This window comes from Megalobrama amblycephala, linkage group LG14 (assembly GCF_018812025.1).
Source record: "Megalobrama amblycephala isolate DHTTF-2021 linkage group LG14, ASM1881202v1, whole genome shotgun sequence".
NCBI lineage: Eukaryota > Metazoa > Chordata > Actinopteri > Cypriniformes > Xenocyprididae > Megalobrama > Megalobrama amblycephala.
Genome location: NC_063057.1, coordinates 50,047,923 through 50,061,534, shown reverse-complemented (window position 1 = coordinate 50,061,534; position 13,612 = coordinate 50,047,923). Strand labels below are relative to the sequence as shown.

Below are 13,612 nucleotides of genomic sequence, written 5' to 3'. Positions count from 1 at the left end.
GCCTGAAACATATTCAAATAAATAAGGAAATACTGTACGATTCTAAATATGGCAGTTCAATTGTGATCCGAAATGTGTAATTTATAACGCAACATGTACGTGTTTCATTCTCAGCATTACCATAATGAGTGCTAATTAATTAGCTAATCTACAGCATTACATTATTAAATAAGCTAAATAAGCTAAATGACGTCACATAAGTTAAATTACTGAACATTAAACTATAAAACTAGGTAACAATTTAGTTAAATTAAATTAGTTGAACTACTAAACATTATCTAAATTACAACATTAGCTAAACTTGTACAAAATTAGCTAAATGAGCTTATCTTTAGGGCTGAGGCGAAAAAAAAAAAAAAAAAAAAAATCGATGCATCTTGAATCGGGAAATGATTATGGATCAATTCTGAGATTTTCCGAATGCATAACGATTCTCTCTCAAATCAATTCTGAGCTTAGTTTTTAACAGAAGATGGAACTGCGTGCTTTAGAAACAGCCTTACTCTGCTTGCTTCCAATTTGAACCACTTGAACCTTCTATAAAATAATCATTCATAAAGTTGGAAAAGGTTGAAGCGAACAACAAGGGTGTTTGCAGTGGCCTACTAACATTAATCTCGCATCATAAAAGAATTCTGAGGTGCAAGTACATTCTCAGACTCAGCCGAACGCAAGAGCGCTCTTCAGTGCTCTTCTTTGTGAGCATTTGAACGTGTGGTTAAAAACTAGCCTAGAGCACCATCTGCTGTTAAAAACTAAGCTCAGAATCGATTTAAGAGAGAATCGCGATCCATTTGGAAAATCTAAGAATCGATCCACAAATCGCTGCGCATTGCATCGATTTATTATCCAAGCCCTACTAAACATTGGCAACATTATAACATTAGCTACACTTCTACTAAATTAGCTAAAATACTAAATGTTAGCTAAACTATAGACCTAGACCTTTGAACTTCTGTTTTTGCTGTAGCTCTGTATATTTCCATGCCATCACTGTCAAAGAAGTCACCATTAGCTGGTGAAGTGAATTTACTTAATGTAGAGTTAACGAAAGTTACAGTATCATGAGCAGACACATTCAGGGGACACCTTAGACTTATATTACATCTTGTGAAAAAGCATTCTTGGGCACCTTTAATCCATAAGATCTCACCTTCATGCTGTGGAAATACAAACCGGAAGACAGAACACAACAAGCACAGACCTGAAAAGGGGCGGGGCTACATAAGGTATAACATTAAAGGTGCCCTAGATTATGTTTTTAAAAGATGTAATATAAGTCTAAGGTGTCCCCTGAATGTGTCTGTGAAGTTTCAGCTCAAAATACCCCATAGATTTTTTTTAATAATTTTTTTTAACTGCCTATTTTGGGGCATCATTACAAACGCGCCGATTTTATGCTGCGGCCCCTTTAAATCCCGTGCTCTCCGCCCACAGAGCTCACACTTGCCTTAAACAGTGCCTTAACAAAGTTTACACAGCTAATATAACCCTCAAAATGGATCTTTACAAAGTGTTCGTCATGCATGCGGCATGCATGCGTCGGATTATGTGTGTATTGTATACTGTTATATTGTTTACTTCTGATTTTGAATGAGTTTGATAGTGCTCCGTGGCTAACGGGTAATGCTACACTGTTGGAGAGATTTATAAAGAATGAAGTTGTGTTTATGAATTATACAGACTGCAAGTATTTAAAAATGAAAATAGCGACGGCTCTCTTGTCTCCATGAATACAGTAATAACCGATGGTAACTTTAACCACATTTAACAGTACATTAGCAACATGCTAATGAAACATTTAGAAGGACAGTTTACAAATATCACTAAAAATATCATGTTATCAGTTATTATTGCTCCATCTGCCATTTTTCGCTATTGTTCTTGCTTGCTTACCTAGTCTGATGATTTGGTTGTGCACATCCAGACGTTAATACTGGCTGCCCTTGTCTAATGCCTTTTACAATGTTGGAAACGTGGGCTGGCATATGCAAATATTGGGGGCGTACACCCCGATTGTTACGTAACAGTCGGTGTTATGTTGAGATTCGCCTGTTCTTCTGAGGTCTTTTAAACAAATGAGATTTATATAAGAAGGAGGAAACAATGGAGTTTGAGACTCACTGTATGTCATTTCCATGTACTGAACTCTTGTTATTTAACTATGCCAAGATAAATTCAATTTTTCATTCGAGGGCACCTTTAACAAAACTGCTTCTACTAAATTAGCTAAATAAGCTAAATGTGGATTTCTTGGAAAAGAATATTGCGGAACAAGTTAAGTTAGGTAAATGTTAACATGTTTATCTCTGAATAATAACATATTTAGTTTGCAGATATCTGAAGGAAACTTCTGTTGTGACCAACAAAAATACAAGGCAACAACATTTTTGCAATACATCAGCCAAGGTACATGTCCAAAAAATGTCTTTGTGTGACCTGCTTGCTTAATCTGATCTTGACAGATTAACATACTAATGTGATCTGTATTGGATTGTTCATATGCCCACCAAGCAAAAAACACTAAGACCTGTGACTATTTTAAGACAGTACATTTACTTTTGTGGTAAACTATATGCACATTTTCTTCATTTGTCATCATTAAAATCCAAAAAAGACTCAATTCTTAGATTCTCAATTCTGTCCAGGTGCTAAATAAGCTCATTTCCATGTGTTCACAATACATCCAGCACCTGTTTTAGCACATTTAAAATTCTCTCTCAGACAGGCTTTCATAGACAAATATGATGCCTTCATAGAAATGTGACAGCAGAATAAAAAGAGGTGGAGTGAATAACATTAGGCCTAAGTCCAAACATTGAGCAAACTGAGTTGCAGGTCAAAGTCTGTCAGCTCCAGTAACCAGAGCTCCTGAGGCATGTACAATGTATATAGATGGCCTTTGTTTTTCAACAGTCTTTTCCAACCACAAAAAATAATTATTCCTTTCAATTTGGTCACACAAGGATGTGTTTAATGAAGAAGATTATATCATTTCCTAGATATTATCACACAAAGACTTTAACTGCTTAACTTGGACTACTTAAAGGGATAGTTCACCCAGTCTGTCATCATTTAGGTTGTTTACGTCAGTCTAAATCCAATTATTTGTGTATCCAATTGGAATCTAATCTAAATTATTGAGTGTCCACACTGTGTATCGCAACTCTTCAGATCTGATTTGTGTGTCCTCTTTAGTTTTCCAGAATATCTGCATTGGTTTCTATGGCAATGACGTTGTGTTGGTAGGCATACGCAAACAACAACAACAATAACAGCTACATGGAGGGGTTTGCAATACCCCCTATATTGCAAACCCCTCCATGTAGCTGTTATTGTTGTTGTTGTCTGTCATGTTTACATTTTACGTGGTGTGAGAAAGTGACATAAACTATGCAAAATCAGAGTGGTCAGACTGAAATGGATTTTCAGAAATGCAATTTGAATAGGATTTCAAATTACATATGAATGTATCTCAAAACGGATTTGTAAAAATTGCATTTCACATGATATTTTTGCCGTTCACACTTATTAAATCTGAGTCCAATTGGATATGCAGAAAAATAGGATATGGATTGACAGTCTGAACGAGGCTTTACTCATCCTCATGTTGTTCAAAACCTGTATGGATTTTTTCAGTAGATAATTATATAACATTATTAGATGGAAAACTTAAATGAAATTTAAAGTATTGCCTGGCTACACTAACTGAAGTACTAAAATTACTAAAACTGAAACGGATATAAAATAAAATAAATCTAAAAACTAGTAAAAACTAGTAAAAATGGCAAAGCACATAAAACTACTAAAATTTAAACTGAAATTAAATTGAAAACTGAAAAAAAAAAAAAAATTGATTACATTTTATAATAGTAAACAATACTTTAATAAAACTGTCAAACACACACACAAGAAAAGATATTTTGAATAACAATTCAACTTTGTCCATCTAAAATGAAAGTCAGTGGGGTCCAAAACTACATTATACTTTCACTGTACTGACAAAAACATTATTTAAAATCTTATTTTGTGTTTCACAGAGAAAAAATAAAAATGTACAAGTTTGATATATAATAATTTTTGAGTGAACTATCATTTATGAGAGAACTATCCCTTTGAAAACGGCATGAAACAGACGTTGCGATAGTCTTTTCTTCCCTATTATGATGTATATCCAAGTGAAATTGCTTCTCGAACAACAAAAAATGTAGGGCGAGACTTGATTTTGTCCATGGGGAATTGATTGGATTGTTGTCGTTTGCAATTGCTGTGATCTCATGTGAGTGATAGGTTGTCCCGCCCTCACGCCGGATAAATTTTTTTATAATAAATACTGCAATATTCCATAAAAAAAGAATTGTCATTTGTCAATTTTGATTGCACCGTGACTTTAAAATACAATCAAATTTCAAATACATTCAGTGATTGCCAAAAGAAATAAGGAGTTTGAATGGCTTTAAAAATGTATAAGCATCTCAAATTGCAACCTAAACCTTGACTATAATATGAGATCCTGTCATCTAGTAGAGCCACTTCAACTCAACAGGCCTCAGCAGAATGATGTATGTATACAAAGTATTATATTTGAATATCTATAAAACATTAAATGTTCATTATAAACACAAAAAGGCCTTACAACTTTACTGTAACATTAGATACAGTACTCTGGGCCCACTTTTGTGGCTTTTGTCAACATATAATGTTAAATTGACATATCTAAAGAATTAGGAGTCCATGTATATAAATACAATAAGTCCATAACTACAACATAAAAATGAAAGTAAAATAACATAAATTTAAATAAAATGTATGTATGCGCATGTCATCTTACACAACATGTTCAACTAGTGCACAAGAAACAAATAAATATATTGGATGACAATAAAGATGCTTTTGAGTGTCTGTGTGTATGATGCATCTGGAGTTTAAAATACAGCCTAAAACTATAATAAAGAAAGTAGCTACTGTATATAAGAATCCGATCCTGTTAAATAATAAATCAGTAGAGTAAAAAGACCATTATTAGCATAAACATCGTGAGTTCATTATAACACAAAGAGGCCTTACAGCCATACTGTAACATAACAGTATTCACGTACTTCTTAAACAAGAGAAAAGAACATACGGTAAAATAAAAGAAAATATATCTAACAATCTATATACAACCCATAATCCATATGATCTTATAGCACTGTAAAACAGCAGCTAATTAACATTACCTTATTAGCACTTTATTCTACATCAAGGATCCATGTTTAGCAACACAATAAGGCCTTACAGTTTAGAATTAAAAAATAAGGCAAAAATAAAAGAAATGCCACATGTACGCATATAATCGTACATTTATTAAACACAAGGCGTTCACGTAAACACAATGACCTCGTACGGAAAATAAAACCCTGATGATGGTGTGACATTGTAGCAGGTACATAAGAGGCGGGCCCATATGGAGCATCAGTGAGACTTTATAGGCTCTTCTGTAGACTATATAATATATATGAATGTATAGAAATATACCTGACAGCCACGCGCACTGAGCTCTCATCCTGTCCCGAAGACATGTTCCCGGTCAGGACACGGGATAAATATAGCTGATTTTCCTTTTCTTTATCGGCTTATGCAGCAGACATACACAGAGCGTCCCTCCAGGCGTCTATTCTGCCATTATAAAGCTAAAATAATCCAAACGGGCGCTCTTTTGACAGGAAAATAATGCAAATATGAAATAAAACATCTCGTGTTCGGCGCAGCACGTTACATGTTTAATGAGCTGAACGCTGACTGACTGCGATCACACACAATCATCTGTCCTGAAGAGCGACTCTCTCCTGGAGTATGACATCACCACGCCACACCTTCATCTTGCACGTTAGACCACGCCCTCCTCTCTACAACAAAATGACAGGCTAGGCAGGTTACGTGGGACATGGAAAATATCCATTACAACAATATATATGCACATTTTCCAAAACAGTAAAATATCCAGACCAATATACATTTTTAGCTACATTTATATTTATTTATTTACTAAATTGTTTATAAATTTTCTTTTAATTTAATTAAAGTATCTAAACAAAAAGCATGTCAAATTCTTTGTAAACGCAGAAGGATAAATCTTACAGCACCTCCTTTTGGACATATGCAATACTGCGCTTAGCAATGAGACTCGTGTGCCTATAGATAGATAGATAGATAGATATAGATAGATAGATCATAATGTCTATATTTTTGGTAGTATTTATTTTATTTACAGGCAGATTTTTTTTTTGTTTCTTGAGATAGATAGATAGATAGATAGATAGATAAAACATAATGTCTATATTTTTGGTAGTATTTATTTTATTTACAGGCAGATTTCTTTTGTTTGTTGAGATTGATAGATAGGAATCAACAGATGATAGATAAAGATGATGGATAAAAAGAGATATACGATAGATAAATAGACATGGTCAGATGATAGATAGATAGATAGATAGATAGATAGATAGATAGATAGATAGATAGATAGATATAGATAGATAGAACAATGTCTATATTTTGGTAGTATTTATTTTATTTACAGGCAGATTTTTTTTGTTTGTTGATTGTTGACATACTTGACAGAGTCAAGTCTCATCCACATGTAATTCAACTGCATGTTTACAAAAAAAAAAAAAAACACTCCCATCAGTTCAAAAATATTACCTAGCATACAGGCGAGGAGGTATACAAACAAATAAAACTTAATTGTTTTTGTTCTTCAGTAGTTTCATAAAAATGAAGTAATTTTGTAGTTTGTACACAGTAGAAGTATGTCCACAGTTGTTTGTGTTTTTCCTAACCTAATGATTTTATCCCCCCCTAAGTCCAATTCTTCAGCCTAGGTCAGTATATTCCATAGGTGATAAAGGAATATCAAAAAAGTATTACATTTTTGGGATGATTAGATTAAAACTTTGATAATTGTGTACACATACAAGCACACCCATAGGAGTGCAAATTTAAGGTTGACAGCCTTGTCAAATTCATGTCCTTTAAAAGGTAATGGTGGTCGTGTCCAACATAGCTGTTTGAGATTAGCAAAGCAAAGAAAACGTACCTTTAATTAAATTAATTAATTAACCTCAATTAAATGTTCCAACCAATTAGAGTTTCAAACAAAACAATAATAAAAACAAATACAGTTCTTCAGTATTTGAATAAAAAGTTTTAAAATGTATGTGTTGTATTTGATATTAAAATAAACACAAAGATAAACATCACAGTTGTTAGACAAACTTCACAGTATATCAGTCTAAATGAAGATAGACATATGTGCAATACATTTCAAAACAACTAAATAATACGATTTGACAGTGGAACTGAGAAAAAAAAAATAAAATTGTGGTGAGCATGTATCTCATTTAGTTCGGTGACCCAGAATCACACATTCTCTAGCTTTTTGTCAGCTGAGTGTGGACACAACAGAACCACCTCCTGTGTCCTGTGCCCTCAGTGTGTGTATCCAGCATATTGTATTTGTTCAGAAAACCAGAAACCTGCTGTCTTAAACCCAGAGCTCTCCAGCTGACTCACACAATGACCTATAGATAGTCATGCATCATTTTCTCTTTCGAGCTACTTCAGTGGTTGATTGCATAAAAGCTGATTTTGTAAATGACCTACACCATTTTCCATTACTAAATGTGTAGGTTTTAACTTAAACTTTAACTAAAAAAAGTTTGATCACTCTTTACCTATTTATCCTGTTACCACAGGATAGCACATTTTTGTATTTAGATAAGGAGAGAAGTTGTTTTGGTTAAAATGTCAATAAAAATGAGCAATTTAGCCTTAGAATTACACTACCTAAATAATAACTAGCTGAAAGAGTTAATCCAGGAAAGAAATTGGTTCAGTAAAGTGCTGAAAAGGTATAACCAAAATAATTAAGAAGAAAATTGGAAACTAAACAAAAAACACTATTAAAAGCAAAACAAAAACAGATTAACAAAAAGCAAAGCAAAAAAAAAAAAAAAAAAAAACAGAACTGAACATCAAAACAAAAAAGTAAAACAAAACAACAAAACAAAATAAGGAACAAACTAAAACAAAAAAGCAAAACAAAACTAAATAATAAAAACAAAAAATAAAACAAAAGGGATAATTCCTATTAAACTTCCATTTCAGTACTGAATTGTCACGTATACACATCAAATGTTAAAATCATTGCTAAAACTTTAAAAGTACCAAAACAGGAGTTTTCCTGAACAACAAGCATCTCCCGGTTTCTTTTACTCCTCATTCTTGTTTTCCACCGTCTTTAGGACCGAATCTTCACCCAAGATCTTGCACAGTTCATTCAATCTGAGCTGCATTTCAGGGATGCCTGCGAGCTGAGACTCTAAGCGCTGTTTTTCCTCTGTCAGTGAGAGCCGTGTGGCTGTATCCAGCTGCTCGAACCGCCAGCCGCCCTCGCCGTCAAACTGCAGCAGGTGTGTGTGGTATTTCCTGTGGATGGGTGGATGGTAATTTGAAGAAATCCAATATATAGTTTATGTATGTACAATGCATTCCATGCATTTTTTTTGCTATATACCTTCAAGGACAACAATTGCAAACAAATTCCCTACAATTCCCTATTAATTAATGTTTTTTCAATAAGTATTTGCATTCATTAATTTAAAAAACAACAACAACAAAAAAAAAAACCCAGACTCCTATAGGCACATTTTGCAATGTCTCTTAAAGGGTTAATTCACCCAAATATGAAATTTCTGTCATTAAAGGGTTAGTTCACCCAAAAAGGAAATTTCTGTTATTTATTACTCACCCTTATGTCGTTCCACACCCGTACGACCTTCGTTCATCTTCAGAACACAAATGAATATATTTTTAATAAAAACCGATGGCTCAGTGAGGCCTGCATCGGCAGCAATAACACTGCCTTTTTCAATGCCTAGAAAGCTACTAAAAACTAATTTTAAAACAGTTCATGTGAGTACAGTTGTTCAACCTTAATATTATAAAGGGACGAGAATACTTTTTGTGCGCCAAAAATAACAAAATAGCGACTTTATTCAACAATATCTAGTGATGGCCATTTTCAAAACACTGCTTCATGAAGCTTCGAAGCTTTATGAATCATTTGTTTCGAATTAGTGGTTCAGAGCACCATGTGATTTCAGTAAACGAGGCTTTGTTACGCCATAAGTGTTTTGAAATTTCAATGGTTCACATGACTTTGGGAGTTTGATACACGCTCCAAACCACTGATTCAAAACAAATGATTCGTAAAGCTTCTAAGCTCCATGAAGCAGTTTTTTTAAATCGCCCATCACTAGATATTGTTGAATAAAGTCGCTATTTTGTTATTTCTGGTGCACAAAAAGTATTCTCATCGCTTTATAATATTAAGGTTAAACAACTGTAGTCATATGAACTGTTAAATTTGTTTTTAGTAGCTTTCTAGGCATTGAAAAATGGAGTTTTATTGCTGGGGATGCAGGTCTCACTGAGCCATCGGATTTTATAAAAAATATCTTAATTTTTGTTCCGAAGATGAACGTCTTACGGGTGTGGAACGACATGAGGGTGAGTAATAAATGACATAATTTTCATTTTTGGGTGAACTAACCCTTTAAGTACTCACCCTCATGTCGTCCCAAACCCGTAAGACCTTTGTTTGTCTTTGGAACACAAATTAAGATATTTTTAATGAAATCCGAGGGTATCTGATCCACAAATAGGCAGCAACGACATTGCAATTTTTGAGGTCCAGAAAGGTACTAAAGACATCTTTAAAACCGTCAACGTGACTACAGTGGTTCAACCTTAATATTACGAAGTGACAAGAATACTTTTTGTGCAAAAAAACAAAACAAAAGTAAAAGTTATTTAACAAATTCATCTGTCCCCTGTCGCTATTTTTTTGCAGAGCTTCAGTGTTTACGTCTGAATGGCGGCTCAGTATTGGCTGGCTCTGGTCACGTGAGCAGCACAACGCATGCGTGAGCTAGCGTTCAGACATAAACACTGAAGCTCTGCAACGAAAATAGCATAACTGTATGGGGGACAGACGAATTTGTTATTTTTGTTTTTGACGATTTTTGATTTTTGTTTTGTTTTTTGCACAGAAAGTATTCTCGTCACTTCATAATATTAAGGTTGAACCACTGTAGTCACATCAATGGTTTTAACAATGTCTTTAGTACCTTTCTGGACCTCAAAAAGTGCAATGTCGTTGTGGATGTGCGGATCAGATACCCTCGGATTTTATCAAAAATATCTTAATTTGTGTTCCGCAGACAAACGAAGGTCTTACGGGTTTAGGACGACATGAGGATGAGTACTTAAAGGGGGACTCAGTAGTATTTCAAATACACGGTTTGGAAGTTAGTCGGGCCAATACCAACAACAAACGTCTAACCAATCAGCATTAGGGGGTGTATGATGGTCGAGGAGAGAGAATGAGCAAGAGGGAGATTTGAAAATAAGAAAAAAAAACCCCTGCAGAACGAGAAATGGGACACAAAAAAGAGTCTTTTGGGAGCTCAAAAGAATATCACTGGAATGAAGGTTTATGCCTGGACAAGTGCTTTAAGACCCATGTTTATATTAGAAAAACTTTCCAGTGCTGGAGAGCGCTAAGTGGGAATGCCTGAAAACAGACGCAGAGGCTGCTTTGATCCCGCTACTCATGTGAGTACACTGGGTTTTGATTGTCTGGAGCTGCTGTGCTGTTTGCGACTAACAACAAACACTTTGCATTTACTCTTGTGTACTGTACGTTCATTTTTTGTGCTTCCTTGTCATTCGTTCATCAACTGCGCTTTATTTTCGTGAAGCATTTTGTTGCGCGTCAGCTGTGATAAACAGACATCCACTCGCATTGCGTGTGTAACAGTGGCCAGATAGTGAGAGTTTTGCTGTTAAACTACTGCACACTGACGACCGCTAGAGAATGCGGTGTTTAGCGTCATTGTTAATGCACTCAACTCGCATGCCAGCAGCGGACGGGCAGGGGTTCGAGACCGAGTCAGTGCAAGGTGGTTAGGATTGGAGTTTTGGAGGCAGAGCAATGAAGAGAGGGGTGGGTTTGTTTGGGTTGATTTGAAATATCAACAATGTTCAACTTAGAGCACCTTTAATGACAGAAATTTCATTTTTGGGTGAATTAACCCTTAAAATAATTTAACCTGCCTAATTTGAAATATTGGCTACATTCACACTCTCAGTTTTTGGGATTGACAACCGCATTTACTTACAGATGTGAGTCTCGAAATGTCCTGTTCAAACAGTAACTTACATTAGTGTCTCGAATACTGTCTGTATGAACGTGCAACGGGGTAAGCCTGTATTCTCTTACCAGTAACCATAGCGACAGAAAACAATATATTATCAAAGATGACAACGTCTATAAAAATGAAAAGTCTTATCACTTTTGAGATGACAAGAGTCCAATCGAGTTATGAGATCATCAGTCAAATCTTCATTAACAGCAGCTTTTAAATCTGGGTGGAGAGCAAGCAGAGCATTTGAGTCGCGCGCAGAACACAAAAATGACTTGAATAGATCCGGTGGAGAACAAAGTCTGGATCTAGAACCTTCAGATGACACACTGCTCAAAGCGAAACCACACACAAAAACCTGCAACACACGGTAGACACTCTTTTGTGCAACACCAAGCAGCTCTCTTTCGCACTGTGTGATGTGACAGACAGCTAGTTGTCTAGTCCGGTTCCGCTCACACAGTGCAAGTTTTCCAAGAAAGTGGATGTGAGTTTATGGGTTGAGTTCGGTTTTAGAATGTGGTTGTCACTCCCGTTAATAACTGAACTGTGTGTGAATGTAACCGTATTAAAGACTCAAATACAGGACTGATGACTGTATTCTGCTGCTGTGTAATTTCAAGAGCTTTTAAAGTTTTATGTTTCTTACCATAGCGAGGGTCTATGGGTGATGGACAGCAAGGAGATACCAGCATCCTTTGCAGCCTGAAATATTTTACCCTCTACATCAATGCTGACAGCACTGGTGCACTCATCCAGCAGAGCATACTTGGGCCTGAAAAAGGTATCAATTATATTAAAAACAAAAATCAACAATAATATTTCAATATATTAAAATAATATGTGCAATAACATCTTACTTGTGGTAAAACATGCGTGCCATGCCCATACGCTGCTTCTCGCCTCCAGAAAGAACATCTTTCCAGTCCATCTCTGCATCCCAGCCTGCAACCAGACATATGATTAAACTACCTCCAAAACGTACTTTCTATAGGATTAGAATTTTTTTGTTGGCCTTTCAAAATAACTATGTTGAAATGTCATTTTTTTCTGGTGAAAAGCTTATTATACAACTCACAATAATTCTTTCATGGATGAAAAAGAGATTGAAATGGCGAAATACTGGAGTCATGCAAGGTGGGAATTACATGTACAAACCTCCTTCCCGGGTAACTATCTGGTTTAAATTGACAATGTCCAGAATGACTTCCAGGTCCTTGTCTCTGTAACCCTTGTCATGCATGTCATCCAGAGAGTCAGGGTAGATGACCTGGTCTCGTAATGTCCCGACGGACATATATGGTCTGGAGAGATGGATAAAACACGTTTATTAATATTACGCCAGGTGGGCTGAAGTTTGTAAGGTTGTGTGGTATTATATGTGCAGCAGACAGACAGATTGATTGATTGATTGACAGAATATTTACAGGCTACATATATAGATAAATAGCTAGCAAGTTAGCTAGATAGCTAACTACACAGACAGACAGACAGACAGACAGATAGACAGATAGATAGATAGATAGATAGATAGATAGATAGATAGATAGATAGATAGATAGATAGATTACTCTCCCCTCGACCCGTGTATAAAATATTAACCGCTGCGCTTGCACCTGCAGGACTCAGTAAATATTTCACTACTGAGGACTCTGGTTTCTATTGCTCAGCAGTTCACAGAGCTTTAGTTACGCTGTCTCTGACTCTGGTTACAGCAGTCAAATCCTGACGATGCAACGTCTGCAAGATGGAATAGAGATGGAGGACAGTAGCTCTCTTCTGAAACCTAGTGAGCTATTTACCTCAATGGCAATTTATTACCTCGTGGATGAAGTAAATGTAATGTGATTTAAATGTAACATTATTTAAATGTATATGCTTTGTATCATAACTTGTTTATTTAATTATTTAAAAATCACAAACCATATTCTGTAAAAAACTGGGGTTATGAAAGGTACAAAAAAAAATCCCCAACAGCAGACTAGGTTTTATAAGAGCGTTTGTACAGTATGTGCTATGTGAATGCCGGCATGTAATACTGCTGATTCTGAAGAGATGTGTGTGAGATACCATGGGTAAGTGTTGTCCGTACCTCTGTGGGATGTAGAACATGTGCTCAGGAGAGGGTTTGTGCAGTAGTCCACCATACACGGGCCACAGGCCACTGAGGATCCGGAACAAAGAACTCTTCCCGCATCCGTTTGGCCCCGTGATCAGCAAATGCATCCCTTCCTCTACCTGCACACAATATCCAGTTACAGGAAACCAAGTACAGTTCACATGGTTAAGTAAGAGGTATATAACTTAGAGCAAGGTAGTTAGATAGCTAGCTAGACAGACTCAGGTGTGAACTCAAGCCGTAC

General features: G+C 35.7%; 2 protein-coding genes across 6 annotated transcripts in view; both read right to left on the bottom strand.

The window, feature by feature from the left end:
• Positions 1-5,832, bottom strand: part of LOC125244739 (kinesin-like protein KIF21A) — a 65,234-nt gene extending 59,402 nt beyond the window's left edge. For 2 of the 3 annotated variants that reach the window (XM_048154956.1, XM_048154957.1), the window contains exon 1: positions 5,518-5,831. In XM_048154956.1, coding sequence (XP_048010913.1) covers positions 5,518-5,561 — 44 coding nt within the window. In that variant the 5' untranslated portion in view covers positions 5,562-5,831. Of the gene's footprint in view, positions 1-5,517 lie in introns of all 3 variants that reach the window. The other variant, XM_048154955.1, reaches the window with a different exon arrangement.
• A 699-nt stretch (positions 5,833-6,531) lies between these two features.
• Positions 6,532-13,612, bottom strand: part of LOC125244785 (ATP-binding cassette sub-family D member 2) — a 17,835-nt gene continuing 10,754 nt past the window's right edge. For all 3 annotated transcript variants that reach the window (XM_048155031.1, XM_048155033.1, XM_048155032.1), the window contains 5 exons: positions 13,342-13,487; positions 12,408-12,553; positions 12,110-12,194; positions 11,899-12,024; positions 6,532-8,469 (listed from right to left, as the gene is read on the bottom strand). In XM_048155031.1, coding sequence (XP_048010988.1) covers positions 8,253-8,469; positions 11,899-12,024; positions 12,110-12,194; positions 12,408-12,553; positions 13,342-13,487 — 720 coding nt within the window. In that variant the 3' untranslated portion in view covers positions 6,532-8,252. The remainder of the gene's footprint in view (positions 8,470-11,898; positions 12,025-12,109; positions 12,195-12,407; positions 12,554-13,341; positions 13,488-13,612) is intronic.